The 15,285-nt window shown below is 42.8% G+C and overlaps 1 protein-coding gene across 3 annotated transcripts in view; it reads left to right on the forward strand.

Moving 5' to 3' along the window:
* Nucleotides 1-14,838, forward strand: part of IRF2 (interferon regulatory factor 2) — a 40,307-nt gene extending 25,469 nt beyond the window's left edge. For all 3 annotated transcript variants that reach the window (XM_040064590.2, XM_040064587.2, XM_040064591.2), the window contains 5 exons: nt 550-596; nt 4,046-4,157; nt 6,981-7,145; nt 12,094-12,140; nt 13,495-14,838. In XM_040064590.2, the coding sequence (XP_039920524.1) occupies nt 550-596; nt 4,046-4,157; nt 6,981-7,145; nt 12,094-12,140; nt 13,495-13,806 (683 nt within the window). In that variant the 3' untranslated portion in view covers nt 13,807-14,838. The remainder of the gene's footprint in view (nt 1-549; nt 597-4,045; nt 4,158-6,980; nt 7,146-12,093; nt 12,141-13,494) is intronic.
* Nucleotides 14,839-15,285: the final 447 nt, after the last annotated feature.

The raw sequence follows: 15,285 nt of genomic DNA on the forward strand, positions 1-15,285 counted from the left end.
GCATGATTGCATAAACCACTTTTGCATGAATTGTAATATGTATAACCCTACCAGGTTGCAACTATTTACAAAAATATTGGTTGAAGTTTATTGTGATCTCTTTTCACATTAAATCAATAAACAATCTCTGTTTTCCTGTAGCTATGGAGAAAATGTCAGAAATGTGATGAGACATATATTTTGATTTTTCCTTCCCTTTAAGCATATTTTTCTCCCCCTTCCTTTTTTTCAGCAGGCCTTGTTTTTTAATTTGTCATTCTTCCATATTTTTCACTTTGATTTTTTGACTGTAGTTGCTTTCCTTCATCCCATCGTGGTTCTCTTTTGTAGCCTTTTAAAAAAGAAACACAAAGCCGGAGCATTCAAGGTGAAGTTTTGCTGCCCAGACCTTAAGGGAAGAGTAAAATTAAGCAAAATGTGTTCTCTCTTTACTAGGAAGTCCTGCCATTTTGAGGCTCATTTTGGGGCTATTTGTTGGTGAATATAGAAAGTGTGAAGGATAACTCATGGTACATAGGACTTCATGAAATCTTCCTTCTGTTGTTGCAGGAAAAAAAACGAAATCTGAGAAGGATGACAAATTCAAACAAATTAAGGTAAGAAGTGTCAGTTTAATAGTGCAAGAGCTTGTGAATACAGTCTGTTGCAAATATTTTTAATAGCTCCAACAGTATATTGTGGTGGCTACTTGCAAATGCTTGTGGTTGGTTAAGTAACTACAGTTACCCGGAATGTTTGGGGCTGGTTTTTTTTGAAATATGTTAAAGCCATGACTTACGTCATCAGTGGACACAGCCCTTGTGTTACAATGCCTGGAGGCTGGAAAACAGGCAGTCTCAGCAATACATTTGCCATTTGTTTGTCTCTGTAAGAAGGAATACAATTAGGGAAGGAATGCTTCTGAACAATAGAGTTACCTTTTGGAGCAATTAATTTCTGTGTGTAAAGCACTGGAAATTCATTTTCATTTAGGTGAGGGTCAGAGCTGCACTGTGTGCTCCTGTTTAGTCAGTTACAAGGCCTCAGCTGTAAAGCTCTTCAGTCTCAGCCTGAGATTTCTGCTTCTTCAGAGCGTGGGCCCAGACTGACGTCTGCTGTCCCTGTGAGGCACAGTGTTTCCTAGCTTTCACACTTCTGCCAAGGGCCTCTGTGGAGTGATCAGTATTGCACACCAGCAGGAGCTAGTCCACCTTCAAATTTTTTAACAAAAAAGCAAATTTTGGAGATTTCAGACTCTCAGCTTTCAGTAAAATTGGTGTCCTTGGGCTGTGTGTAGCAGCTGCATCTGCAGTGTAAGGGCAGCTTGGTCCCCTGCTGCTCACTTGTGAAGGGCTGTGCCGCCCATGCCTGGGTTCAGGCTCTGCAGCCTCTGGCCAGGAGGTTCTCTGGGCCAGGTGAACCCAGAAATGTGGGAAAAAGTCCTCCACTGAAAGCTTTTGGAAGCTGCCGCAGCAGTTGCGACTTGTGAAGTTACCCGTCAGAATGCTGTGCCTCTTAAATTCTCTTATAGGAGGCACTTTTGAACCATCCTGTTTGGCTCACACAGCCATGTGTGCTTGTTATAAAGTGACTGATGGTAGCTGATGTTCAGAGGGAGCCAGTGAAACTGCTTTGGTCAGAAAAGAGCAGTGTGCCAGCACATGTACCTACCTATCCGTGATACCTACTGTTAGTTCTTGAGCTGGGGCCAGGTGGTATTCTTGTCTGTTCCCCATTCTGACACATATGTGCAGTGGCTAGCCTGGATTTTAAAAGAGGTGTTCTTGCCATACTCAGCCACTGTTAGGCTGACTGTTGAACGTTGAAGGCTGTAGTAGTGAAGAAAGTTAGTAGGTGAATTAAAGCAAATGCACATTTCTGAGCATGAGAGATGCTTATAATTGCTTGCTTGGTGATGTGAATGCCTGAGATCCGAGTTGCATGTTTTGAATTGAATGCCTTACAGTTACCCTGAAAAATCTCTTCTAGTGGAGCTCAGTGGGAGGCTACTCCACAGTTTGCCCGGTAACTGCAATGGGGTGATAGCAGCAGAGAGAGAAGCTGAGAATCTCAGCACACATCTGCAAAGGGACTTTAGCATAGCAAGAGCTTTGCAGTGAGCTTCCCATTGTTTCCACTGCTGCATCCTGTGGGTATCCACAGCAATTTGCTGGTGGGCTGAACTTGAGCAGGATGCTCAGGGCACTCACTGCTTGTCCCTATGCGTGTGAGAGTCCTGGACCTTACCAAATCCCTGCTCCACGTTAGCAAAGGTGCAAGCAAGTCTCACACCCCACAGGTAGGTCTCCTATCACTGGGCTTTTGGGCAAACAGTCTGGCATTATAATTCATTAAAATAATTTAAAAATGAATTCTCAATAATGGGAAGGAAACGGAAATGTCAGAGCAGCCCAGATTAAACCAGTCTGTTTCTTTTGAAACAAAGGACTGAACTGAGGCTTAATTTCTACCTTATCCTAGATGTATCCTTTTGACCACGCAGCTCCGTATTGAGGGACATTTTTAAAATCTTAGTGACAGCTTTCCCCATACATTTAGCTTAGACATATGAACACTGAAAATTTAGGTGATTTAACACCAACTGTGCCAGTATCCCAGTCTTTTTGTGGATCTGGCACCATCACCTCAGTTCTAAGATGCATAATTGTTTCTGAAGCTTGGAAGGGGCTACTAAATAAACTTCTCTGTGATTGAGCCTCAGTAAAGTTGAGCAAGCGCTGCATGCAGTGTTTCTATGGGGGCTGCTGTGTTTGCTGTGTTGCTCAACACCAGATACTCAGGGCTCCAGTGTGCAGCCTGCAGTTGTAACTTTCAATGGATCAATAGCAGCTAATTTTATCTTTTCTAGCTCTTCAAGTCTTTGACCTGTGGGCCAGCAAAACTGGTGCATCTCATCAAAGACCTAGTTGCCGTTAACACTTAATTTTTTACCCTTCTGATGTGCAGAGGAATGTTGTGACAAGGGTGCATGTTTGCCTTGCTTTAGTGTCTGGGGAGGTGCTTGTGTTGAAGGTGACAATTCTTTGTGAGTGGATAACAATCACAGCATGTGACTTCCAGAAAAACTTGCCACAGTGCCCCCAGTAATGTGTCACAAAGGTAACAGATCATATGGTTAGCACTGGGATGGGCTGGCACCGCAGGTCCTGAGGCTCACCTTTGCCCTGCCTTTGTTGAAATGCTTTAGAGCAGTGAAAATGAGTGCAGTGTGGACTGCTCTGCACCTCTCTGTGAATGTCTCTGGCTCAGCAAGCAGGGGAGAACTTGCAGCCTTGCAGGGCTAGCAGAGTAAGAGCAGAAGACTTTAGACATTGTAACCAATAAACCTGTGAGAGTCAATACCAGGGAGGAAGTTGCAGGTGTAGAATAATAATTTTAAAGAATTCCTGAGTTAATGAAATCAATTTTGGTATCTACTCTGAAGGGATTTTTTTTAGATTCCCACTCGAGTGTATCAGGCTTACAGAGAGGCATCTTGTGGAAAGCTCAGTCTGTGTAGAACAGATGGTGTTTTCCAAATGCTGTTGCCCTGTGGAAATGTTTATGATGTGATCTAAAAAGCTCTATTTAGTGTAAACACTTTGGTTTGCTTTAAGGCTTGCTGTAGAGAAAAATTAAGGCTAGAATTTAGTAATTGCTCTACAGAAGCTAAGGCTTCCTTTTAGAAAGTGCAAAGAGATAGAGCATATTTGGAAAGGACTGAGGGTGAATATTAAATAGAGTACTGTTTAAAAGCAGTGTTTCTTCCTTGATTCTTTCAAATGTTAATCTCTTGTAGTAAATAGCTTACTACTTCATTGCTCTCAGAAGGCTTAATCTAAATTTGAAAATTAAAAATAGCTTACATTTCTAAGCACAAGAATTAGGAATGAATTAGTCTTGGGCTTCTCCTCAGAGAAATATTTGTTCTAAGACAGTGTCTTGCAGAGAGCAGGGGGTATATGGCAGGCAGAAGTGATGGGATTTGTTACCATCTCAGAACAAAGAGATGAACTGTCTCCTAAAATAAAGCAATCTTGACCCAACTGTACTGTTTTCATTCTAGCAAGAACCAGTTGAATCATCTTTTGGGATGAATGGGCTGAATGATGTTACTTCTGACTATTTCCTGTCCTCCAGTATAAAAAATGAAGTTGACAGTACAGTGAACTTTGTCGGTAAGTACTTCTATGCTTTTTTTACATACAAAGCACACCAGTGACTTCAAAAACCCTTTTGGTCTGCCAGACTTATCTTTCCATCAACATTTTGCACTTCAGGGCATGCCACAGTTGCAGTCAGGTAGACCCATTTCTCAGTAGCCTAGGCCATGCAAGGTTGTGGTTGCAGGTCAGTCCCACCACCTTGCAGAGACAGTGAGCAGTACTGTGCCAGTGGGGTGGCTTCTTTGAGAGTAAAGCACTTACAGGCACTCTTAGCTGGCTTCTCATGAATGGAGACTTATTCCACAGGCTGGTCCTCAGCCATGAGGAGACTGTAGACAGTGTCACATGGGAGTTAAACTGCAGTCAGATGGCAGTTTCTCATTGCTTAAAGCAGAGGTTTGTATAGAATAGCATTTTATTTGGAAGTTCAAACCAGCAGGCAAAATGTAGAAACTTCGTTCTTTTTACTGACACCTCAGAAGAAGAGATAATTTTTAACATCACTGAGCTAACAAAAAGGATCATCAAGGACTGCATTTAGAAACCAGTACATTAGAAATTAGCTGTCATCTCAGCATGTAAATAATTGTTCCTCGGTAGAATGATTGGACTAGGCTTTGACAGCTCTTTTTTGGTTAAGGTTGTCATTGCAGCAAGAGCTCCTAATACTATGACTCACGTACCATTTTGTCTAGAATTCCACTTTTAAATATGACAAATATGTTGGTATTCTGCTTGGAGAGATGGCAGAAATCATGTGCAGTGACTATTTTTGATCCCCATTTCTTAGGTCATAGCTTTGCATAGTCATTCCCCTGAACTATTTGTGTGTCTGAGGAGTTTGTGAGTAGTTTTGCTCTCTTTATGGCAGTTCATTTAATCAGCTGTTGCTTTCTAGGAGTATTAGAACATGCTTGTTGCTCCTACTGTAAAACTTGAAGGAGTAGCATTGTAGTGGTCACTGACTGAGGATGGGTAGGGAACTGTAATCCGGTGTTGTTTATTAATGAGATGTGAGGTGTACTGCTTATCCAGACTGGAGAAAGAAGCTGTTATTTAGGAATGCAGAAAGGATTTTGATGTAAACATGGAGGAAAAGGTAAATTGGAATTGTTTTGCAGAAAGACAGGAAATCAGCTGGAGGGGGTGAAAGACAAACAGCACCTGCAGAGTCTCTGACATACATGCAGCTCACTGGAAGCTGTGGCATATTGCCCAAGCAAGCAGTAGTTTTTGCTGTGCATTTTATCTCTCAGGGTGGGTAAGAATTTGTCAGGTATTGAGGAAAAAGATAAAGCAGTGCAGATGGCCTGCTCGTACCCTGAGCAGGTTGTGCAATATTGGTCTCTCCCAGATAAAAAATTAACTGTGTCTGCTCTTGCACCACTCTCACCACACTCAATAAAAAGCTGGTTGTTTCAGAACCAGGTAAGGTGAAATAAAGGGGAAATGAAATATCTGAAACATAATCATAGTAATGGTAATGATTCAACTTTTAAAAAGTCTGTTTGGTATGTGTGTAGTTTTCTTTATGCTTACATTGTTTCTTAAAATACACATCTAAGTTTCAAAGATTTTCCAGTGGCTAGCTGGCACTTCACAAAGCAAAATAATATGCAACTTTTCCCAGGGAAAAATACCTGTCACTTTTCTTTTTCAAAAAGCCCTGTGTAAAGATAGAACGCAAGAGTGGATTGTGTGTATAGACATGTGCATTCATGTTTATTTATCTTAGTTCATGCAGGAATAGATGCTATCTTTCGACTTTTTCGAATTTAATAATTAATATACTCAGGTTACTTAACAGAAGAATTGCAAGATCTGTTGTATTTCATTGCCTACATGTTTTTTTCTCTCATGGGTCAAGAAAAAAAAATAGATTGTTTGAACAACACAGCATTGTATTTGTACAGAATTTAGCCTTTTGTTCCTTTTGAAGCTTTATGTTCAGTGAAAGAATATCTATAGTCTTTCTCATGGGTAACCATGGTTTCAGGTTAGCCATCCTCTGAGATGGCTCCATCCCTGTGCATTCTTCTGATCTAACTCATGGCTTTCAGTTCTGTGCTGGATTAATGCATTTGTCATGTGTTCATACAGCTGGGATTAAAGGATGAGTTGTACAAGACAGAGAAAATTCTGTCAAGCAGTTTCAGACAAGTGAGATTCCAGCTTTCACCATACTTTTGCTTTGCTCAGTAACTTCTTGGTGCCTGGGTTTGTCAGCCTTTTTCAAAAGGTTGTTGTGTAGAACAACTAATATCTGCAAAGCATTTCAGGACTCTTGGAAAGCATCCATGGTTGCTTCACTTTGTAGAAATAAGTAACACTCCTTTGATATTAAATTTCATGTGCTCTTTTGGTATTAAATATCATGTGCCTGGGGGAATAGGAAACGCCTCTGTTAATAACTAACCAAACGGTGGCTTTCTGTCACAGACCATGGGGATTGCAGGTACAACTGTTATTTTTCTACACACCATTGATGGCATTGTGAGGGTCAGTGAGAAGAGCCTGACTGGAGTAGAAATTTTTCATAGATTCACGTCATATGTACATCAGAGTCCCACAGTGTTTTGCTTCACCCCATGGCCAGGTTTTTGCACGCCTGTTTTGGTCTTCTGCTGTATAGTTTACATGAGAACATTCAGAAGCCATGGGGTGTTGAGGATCACAGATTTCCTTTAGAACTCTCACTGAAACTTGTATCAGGAGGTGGGCATGGAAAAAAGTGCTGAGACTATTGAAGACTCAGTCAGATACCAAGCAGGCTCTTAGAGATTTGACAGGGTCAAGATGTTATTGGTAATCAGTTCTTTTGTGTCTAATCCCAAGTTGTAGGACAGCCACACCTTGACGGCAGCAGTGAGGAGCAGGTGATAGTTGCCAACCCTCCTGATGTTTGTCAGGTGGTAGAGGTGACAACAGAAAGTGATGAACAGCCCCTCAGCATGAGCCAGCTGTACCCTCTACAGATCTCCCCAGTCTCATCCTATGCAGGTAAGCAACTTGGCATTTCTTCACACTCCTTTTTCTGGAAGACATTGCAGGAAAGGGGGCTCTTCCAGGGTAACTAACAAAGATTCAGAAATTAATTCATCTGCCTTCTGAATAGTTAATGAAACTCAAAAATGCACGGTCCTCTGCTCATTTCCTTGGGAAACAACTTGACAGGTCTGAGTTTGGAAATGTGAGCTGCAGGATTTAGCCTGTGAGTAATGGAAAAAGAGGTCTTTTAGAATATATATATAGTCTATAATACAGAGGTCTTTTAGAAGGGGACTTTCAGTGGTAAAAATGACATGCCCCCTGCCTTACTAAAGATCAAAGGTCTTTTTTTCTCTATGTTTACTCAGCACTGCACACTGTGCTAGATACTAAGGGCTGCACTAATGGTATATATGTAGATAGGGAGCTGAGGGCCCAGGGGGAGTGGATCTGTCTTGCTGCAGACTAGAAGAGCCACGACTGATAACAAGTGATCTTTCAAGCACAGAGCTGTGGACATCTGGCTTCCAACGTCTGCCTGCCATCTGGATTCTCTGATACCTAAAAAGAGGATGAGATAACAGGCTTCCCCCTACTCCCAATGAGGCTGGTTACGGTTTCTCTTTCCATCTGGCCCCTTATTTTCATATAACTGTTAGGAAGTTAAGAGTTTTTGGCACTCATTTATCCCTTATCCAAGTCTAACAGTGTGTTCAGAAGGTTTTAGGGGAGAACAGACACAAATGTACGTGTGGACATACTATATAGAGTCCCCACAATCATATAAGCCTTATTTCATAGGAAGCAAGACAAAGCCACTTTTGAAAGTAGCGAGTTTCAGATCCAACCTGTCCTTTCTGTTTTAACATGGTGCTAATTTACAAGCCTTAGGAGACTGGATAGAAACACAAATGTGACCTTTTAAGGCAAATTTAAGTATAAATTGTTCTCAATGCATTTTATTATTTTACACATGGTTTTGCCTTTGACTCATTAGGCTGAAATTTCTTCCAGACATATTTTTATAAAGTATGTATTTAGTAATTTTTATCTTTGGGACTAAGTGAATAGTATGAGGTTCTTTTGGATTATCTCCACTGTTAGTCTCACACATATTGATAAACGATTATGCTTCCCAACATGTTTAGTCTGCAATGACCAAACCATTTAGAGGACCTTTGCAAAGCATAAGGCAGGGAGATATGAGAGTACTTAAATTTATTAGCAGCAGGGAGTCAAGGGCTCTTGAAACATTTTTTCTCTTTACAAATGTGTATTGGAAAACTTTTCCATCTAGGCGAACATGCCAATGATGCAATCTTCTAACTTCAGCTATAGGATGACATGCAGACAGAAGACACTCTTGGTCTGGAAGTCATGGTGGTTTCTTGGATGAGAATGATAGAGAAGGGTGATCTGGTGACCACCCTGACATGAGTAAGTCATGACTTACCTGCCCTAAGGTCATTGCAAGCAGCCTGCACAAGGAAAATGAAGGATGACTGCAGTACTTCTGCTATCCTCTTACCTTGGTCTTAGTGCCTTGGTGGCCTTCAGTTGTCCTAACTTTTACCTGGACCTGCTAGCCCAAAATTCAGATAAGAGTTTCATGCCACTGGCATACTTTTGAGCGCATCTTGAGGCAGCTCTTGATGGTCCTGGCTACTGTAGCTAGAGGCCAGTAAGAAGTGAATTGCAAAGGTCTGTCCTGGGACAAGTCTTATTTAATATATTGATGAGCAGAAGATATGTTGGAGATGTATTTGTGAATTTTACAGGTGACACCAAATAGGGCACACCAGTGGATATGTTTGAGGGCAGAGCCATCATCCAGAGAGTCCTGGAGAGATTGCAGGAATGGGTCAGCAGAAACCAAGTGAAATTTAGCACATGTGAAGTCCTGTGCATAGGAAGGAAGAGATCTTTGCAGCAATAGTGGCTGGGGCCAATGGTATGGAGCAGCTCTGTAGAAAGGTGGGTAGGCACGAGACACCAGAGCACCTCAGCCACAAAGAAGGCCACCAGTTTTCAGGAGGGTGGACAGTAGATCTAGGGAAGTGATTATCCTCCTCTACTCAGCACTAGTTGCATTACTTTAAAAGTACTGCATCCAGTCTTGAGCTCCCCAGTCCAAGAAACTTACAAACAAACTGGAACAAGTGCAGAAAAGGGCTATGCAGGGTATGGCCTCTCACTCAGTGAGAAGATGGAGGGACTGGGGCTTGTTCAGTGTGGAGAAGAGATGGTTTTGAGGACCTCATAGCTGCTGCCTCTACCACAGGGATGCTCCCAAGAAGGCAGAGCCAGGCTCTTCACAGCAGTGCATGGTAGGAGGATGAGAAACAGCAGGCTAAATTGAAACAAAAAAAAGCTGGATATAAGAGAAAATATCACCCGTTTCACCACAAGGCAGTGGAGCAGGATACCCAGAAAGATTGTGCTGCCTCCATCCTCAGAATAGATAACACCTCCTGAAGGGTAAGGCTCCAAGCAACCCAATCTAGTCCTGTAGCTGGCACTGCTTTGAGCAAGAGGTTGGGCTGTAGACCTCCTGAGGTCTGAGGTCCCTTCCAGCCTCAGTTGTTCTATGAACCACTTTTTTTTTTTTTTTTTTTTTTTTTTAGGGATGTATTTGCTATTGAGGCCAGAGTGAGGACAGGAGTCTGTGTGTTAGAACCCTGAAATTTCTAGGACACTTTTGGGACTATTTCTACTTTGTCTTGCTCCACACAGACCTGTATAGAGCCACAGGAACATTGGCCCTGTGCTTGTGGGTTTGCTCTGTCAGGTGCTGCTGGCTGAATGGCAGGAAAGAGTATGACCATAACAGCTGTGCAGGAAGAGTTAGTTGAGCTCTTCTAAAACAACAACCAAAAAAAGTAGCCAGATCTGTCAGCTGTCCTGCATAAATCTGGTTTATTTCAAAACACCTCTGGTTCCTTTCTGAGGTTACTCAGGCAAATGATGTGAGTTGCCTGTGTGAGTTTTTTCATATATCCGCTGATGTCTATGAAATCCTTTTGTTTTTTATTACCGAGGCTGTTGTCAACCGCCTGTTGTGTTTGACACTGATTCAAATACCCTTGGTAGAAATAACCTCTCTAACTTTCCATTTCTGCGTGGCCAGCTTCCCTGGCTTTACTAACTATAATGCTATCTCTTGCTCAGCATTTTGTTAAGTATAAACACCAAAGCTGGATTCCTTTTTAGCTGCTTCACCCTGGTTTTGTTGTGACATGCTTCTTCGTGTCAAGGCATATCTCTTACTTGTCTCTTTGTGGATTCTTTCTACTGATTCTGTCTTCGGGGCTGTTTCTCCTTTGTGTGAATTAATTTTTCCTCTCCTCCCCCCCGTATGGCTTAGTTAGCCAGCTTTGTCACATTGGTACTTCTTTCTCTGTCTAGGTTACTGAAGGAGAAGGCCTGCAGTGCATTAACTTCACAGGGCATTGCAGTTAGATTTAATGTTTTGGACTGCTTACTGCACACTGCAGTAGAGACTCTGGCACAGGACAGATGCTGGCTTTGGAAGCAGCTAGGCTGGAGTAGAAGGATTTTGGGTACAGTTTAGATCCTGGTGATTCATCCCATCAGGTTACAATCTTCTGCCTAAACCTAATACTTAGCCAAGCCTTGGGAGGATGGCAGGGTACTGCCAGTCTCTCTGAAGATGTACAGGGGCACGATCCACAAGGCATGCACTCCTAGCACTTGTGTTACGTGCAGAGCATGAGGTTGGACTCTGGGAAGGCAGAGCTGCAGGGGCTGTGCAAAGCAGTTTGCATGGAATAAAATGCGTAACACAGGGCTGAGAGTGAAAACTGGGGCTTCAGAGCTCTCCTGCCTGCTGTGGTAATTCATCACATCATTCCTTGAATTGGGTGATTTCTCTGTTCCTTGTGGGTGAGCCCTCTCTGTGCAGCCCTGCTGTGGGGATTGGAGTGTTGGTATCCTGATAGAAGCCTATGGTTATCCTCCCAGGAAACAGGACACAGTGGTTCAAAACCCCGCAAGCTGAAGGGAACCTGCAATCCAGGCCTCCACTGGATTAGTCTGGGGAACGAGTGGCTGTGCTGAAGGCAGCAGCCATTGCTGCAGACTGAAAACAGGGGTTTCTGACCTGTCTCAGTATCTGAGTCACAGCAGTCTCAGCCACCCATGGACCAGGAGCCTGACCCTCAGACAGGAGGAGATGTGGCTTCAGGCACGTGTAGGCCTGAAAATACAGTAAAAACTCTTGGATGTCAGGCTCTTCTGCAAGGGAGGCATGCAGCTGTGGGAGGGTGGCTGTCCCACTGGAACTGTGCCCCTGTAGCTGTGCTCTGGTTGAAGTGATGGGGGTGAGGGAGGCCATGTGCAGTGTGGGGAGGAGATTCTAGTATTGCCACTTGCTCAAGTGATGGGTGAAGGGTTGAGAAATAGTCTGGGAAGTGGTAGCAAAAGCAAAACTATACCAACTGTACCAGAGTATATCAACAGTAATAAAGCCCCAGAAATGACAACAAGCCCTTGAGGTAGCAGGCTGAGATAACAGTTCATGAAACAAAATCACATTTACCTGCTCTAGGGTGGTGTTGTTACAGATTTTGCCAGGAGATAAAGATTTGGATAGGCCTAGAGTGGCTGTAGAGAGGAAAGGGAGAGGGGAGGGAATCCCCTGCTTGCTGGAGACTTTTCCAAGAAAGCACAAATCTACTTCTTCCCTCTCTATTGCTGTCTTTTCCAGAATGTAGACATGTTAACTGTGATAACCATGTGAATTTACCCCAGTTGTTCAAGACAGCTGTGCTGTCTAGCCCTGCTGTGGCAGGTTCTCCATGCTACTCCATTGTCTTCTGGTTGTTTGACTTGACTCTGTTTGGTTCCACTTGTTGGATATACATCAGGCCTATTGAACTGGAATTTGTTACTATAGATAGAATAGCGCGAGTTTCATCTTTGTTTCTATTTTGTTTGACAGAAAGTGAAACAACTGACAGCGTTCCAAGTGATGAAGAAAATGCAGAGGTAAGTGCTTTCTGGATTTTTAGCGGTTTGGACCAAGTTCTCAGGATCCATGCCCTGAAATTTTTTTCCCCCTTCTCCATTGCAACTTTGTCTACCAGTGAAATATTCATTTTGGTAATAGCTGGGGGAGAAGAGCAGACCAGGAAGGTTCAGAGCATACAGACATTTGGATGATTGTCACAGAATTAATATCTCTACAAATTAATTTCTCCTCATCTGTCCAAATGACAAGGTTAATTTGCATAATAAGATGTTCTGCAGAGCCATCTAACAGTGCCAGGTAGTATGTTAACACGATGCATTGATGTTGCTGGGGAGCAAGTATTTATCTTGGTTGAAAGCTTGCTCACTTCATTTTCCTTAAATGGCACCTGAACTCATAACTGGAGGAAATGCTTGCACATGCGACTGAAATGAAGCTAGAATGTTTGAGGCACGTGGGGCAGAAAGCTTTCCTGTGCTGTCAGTTGGGTATTTCTGGGTGAAAGGAATCCATGGGAAAAGTAACCTGAGCTGCACATGTATGAAAACACCACTTGGCTTTTATTTTGGGGCTGCCATCAAGGTACCAGACCTAGCGATCTCCATGTGTACTTAAAGGTCAAGTGAAGCTCGTTGAGGTCTCTTGGATGCCCTGTGCTCCAGCTGCATTTTTGCATAGGGCCTTTTGTAAAGCTGTCTCCTGCTCTGTCCCCCACCAAAATCTCTCTGAATCCTCCTCCTTTGAGGACCGCCAGTTGTGCATCTGTATGACAACATGGCTAATCCACCTGGTCTCTGGTGCTTTGGCTGGGGTGGTAACCATATGTAGACTGCCAGTAGTGACTCCACAGACCTCCTTCAGCAGACCATGCCATCACAGCATCTGTGGTGGGCAAACAACTGGATGCTCATCTTTCCCTGTGATGAGGGATGCACTGTCGAGAGACTGGTTTCCCAGCAGCCTCACCTGTATTGCTGGTTTGGATAGTGTTGGGTCTCTGTGCCTGCCTCTTGGCAGGAGGATGCTCTCTCTAGTAACAGAGGAGACACTACCATTTGGAGTTCTAAATGTCTGCATCCATTTTTGTCTCTGGCATACTGGGAATAAGGCCTTTATTTTTTGTTCAGAAGAACAGATAGTGCCGCTTGTGTTTGCTGGAGAGCCAACAAAATTTAAGCACGTGACTTCAGAAAAGGAGAAACGGCTGAGAGCAAAGACATCCTATGCCAGTGACTAGAGGCTCAGGCTCTTAGAAGTGGGATAATTCCTGTGAAATTTGTGGCTATTTCTGTCTTCATCTTGTTACTTGGAGTACTTCACAAAGTTGTGTTCACTTATACAGTCTTCCCTTCTTTCTTCCCCCATTTCTAGGGACGACTTCATTGGCAGAAAAAAAACATTGAAGGCAAACAGTATCTCAGCAATCTAGGAATGAGGAACACTTCTCATATGCTTCCCAGCATGGCAACTTTTGTAGCCAACAAGCCTGACCTCCAAGTCACCGTCAAAGAAGAAAGCTGCCCACTGCCTTACAATAGCTCCTGGCCTCCTTTCCCAGACATCCCTCTGCCACAAGTAGTGTCCACAGCCTCCACAAGCAGCAGCCAGCCAGACCGTGAGACCCGGGCCAGCGTCATCAAGAAAACGTCAGACATCACCCAGTCAAGAGTCAAGAGCTGCTAAGCCTTTGACAGTGTGGTTTTTTAGCTTTGTTTTGTTTGGTTTTGTATTTTACGTTTCTCTAAGAGAGGTTCATCCCTTGACGCACACGAGACGAACCCTAAGGTAAAGCCTTGGCAATACAAAACATTGCAGTGTCTGACTCCAGTGCCGGAGTGTTTTTAACTCAGGACTCCAGCAGTCAGTGTGTATACATGAACCCATATTTCCAAGGTTGCTACATAGGAAAAGAACCCAAGAACTTTGGCCCACTCACAGGTTCCAGTGTTTCATAAGAGGACCAACCGACCACAAGGGAAGTGGTGCTGCTGCGCTTCTTGCTGTCAAGGCTGTGATGGAACTGAAAGCCTCAGAATGGGAGAGAAAATGTGAACTAGCTGGAATATTTTTAAATAAAGAAAAATCTATTGTGAATATTGTACATAGTGCAGTACTAGCAAAGTTGCAGTCTGCTTCTGCACCTTATTAAGAAAGCACTTACAAAAGGCCTTTTATTACCTTGCTCTACTTAATGGCACATTGAAGGTCCCTGTCCACCTATATTCTTTTTCAAGGCTGTTCTTGCTAAAGTGTCTTTAAAGAATAGAGGAAGGGAAAGGAAACTAAAACTTTCCATGTGGATTTCATACGTTCTGAGACTGCTTTCATCATGTTTGTTTCTAATCTGCTATGCTTGAATGCCGCGTGGTACAATAGAAAAAAGAAAAGAAACTTATTACAGAGATATTATGCAAATTCCCAGATTTAAAAAAGAAGAAAAATACTCTAATTCTAACCAGAGCAAGCTTTTTTATTTTTTATACAGGGGAATATTTTATTCAAAGTAAAATTCTAAAGTGAATATAATTTTTTTTAATCTTTTCTACAGCAAAATTTATAATTTTAAGATTCAGTCCTTGGTTATCAGCAGTTATGACATCCTTGTGGCACATTTTTTTTTTTTAATTTTGTAAAGGTGAAATAGCTTTTATGAGCTCATGTAGCAATCAGATTATCCTGTGGATTGATAATAAATATGGTATATAGTTAAATTTTTAATAATCCTCGTTTGTCTCTCATTTTTAATCTTTCAGAAGCCCCAGATGGCATGGGTTTGATAGGTGAATGTGGCCTCTCAGAGTGAGCAATTAGCATCAGCTGCCTTTACAATTTCTGGGGCACCCATCCAAGAGGATGAGAAGTGCTGTGCTTGAGTCAACTCGAGGTGGAAAGAGTAACTAGAACTCAAAGGTGACTTATTCAAGTTTGGCCTCAAATGTAGAGGCTGGGACCTGGGGCACTTCTTCAGCTGTTACTCCATGGCTGTGCTTTGAGCAAGATACCTCATGGAAGGGATCTTGTCAAAATCCATCCCCCACCCAATGCAAGCTCGGCTGTACTTCCCCCGTTCCTCGTAGATCTCCATGTGGCTTGCTTGCAGTTTCCTTGTCTGGAAAAGATCTCATTTTGCAGTTTCAGCCAAATAATGGAACGAATCAGAAA

This window comes from Hirundo rustica, chromosome 5 (assembly GCF_015227805.2).
Source record: "Hirundo rustica isolate bHirRus1 chromosome 5, bHirRus1.pri.v3, whole genome shotgun sequence".
Lineage (NCBI taxonomy): Eukaryota > Metazoa > Chordata > Aves > Passeriformes > Hirundinidae > Hirundo > Hirundo rustica.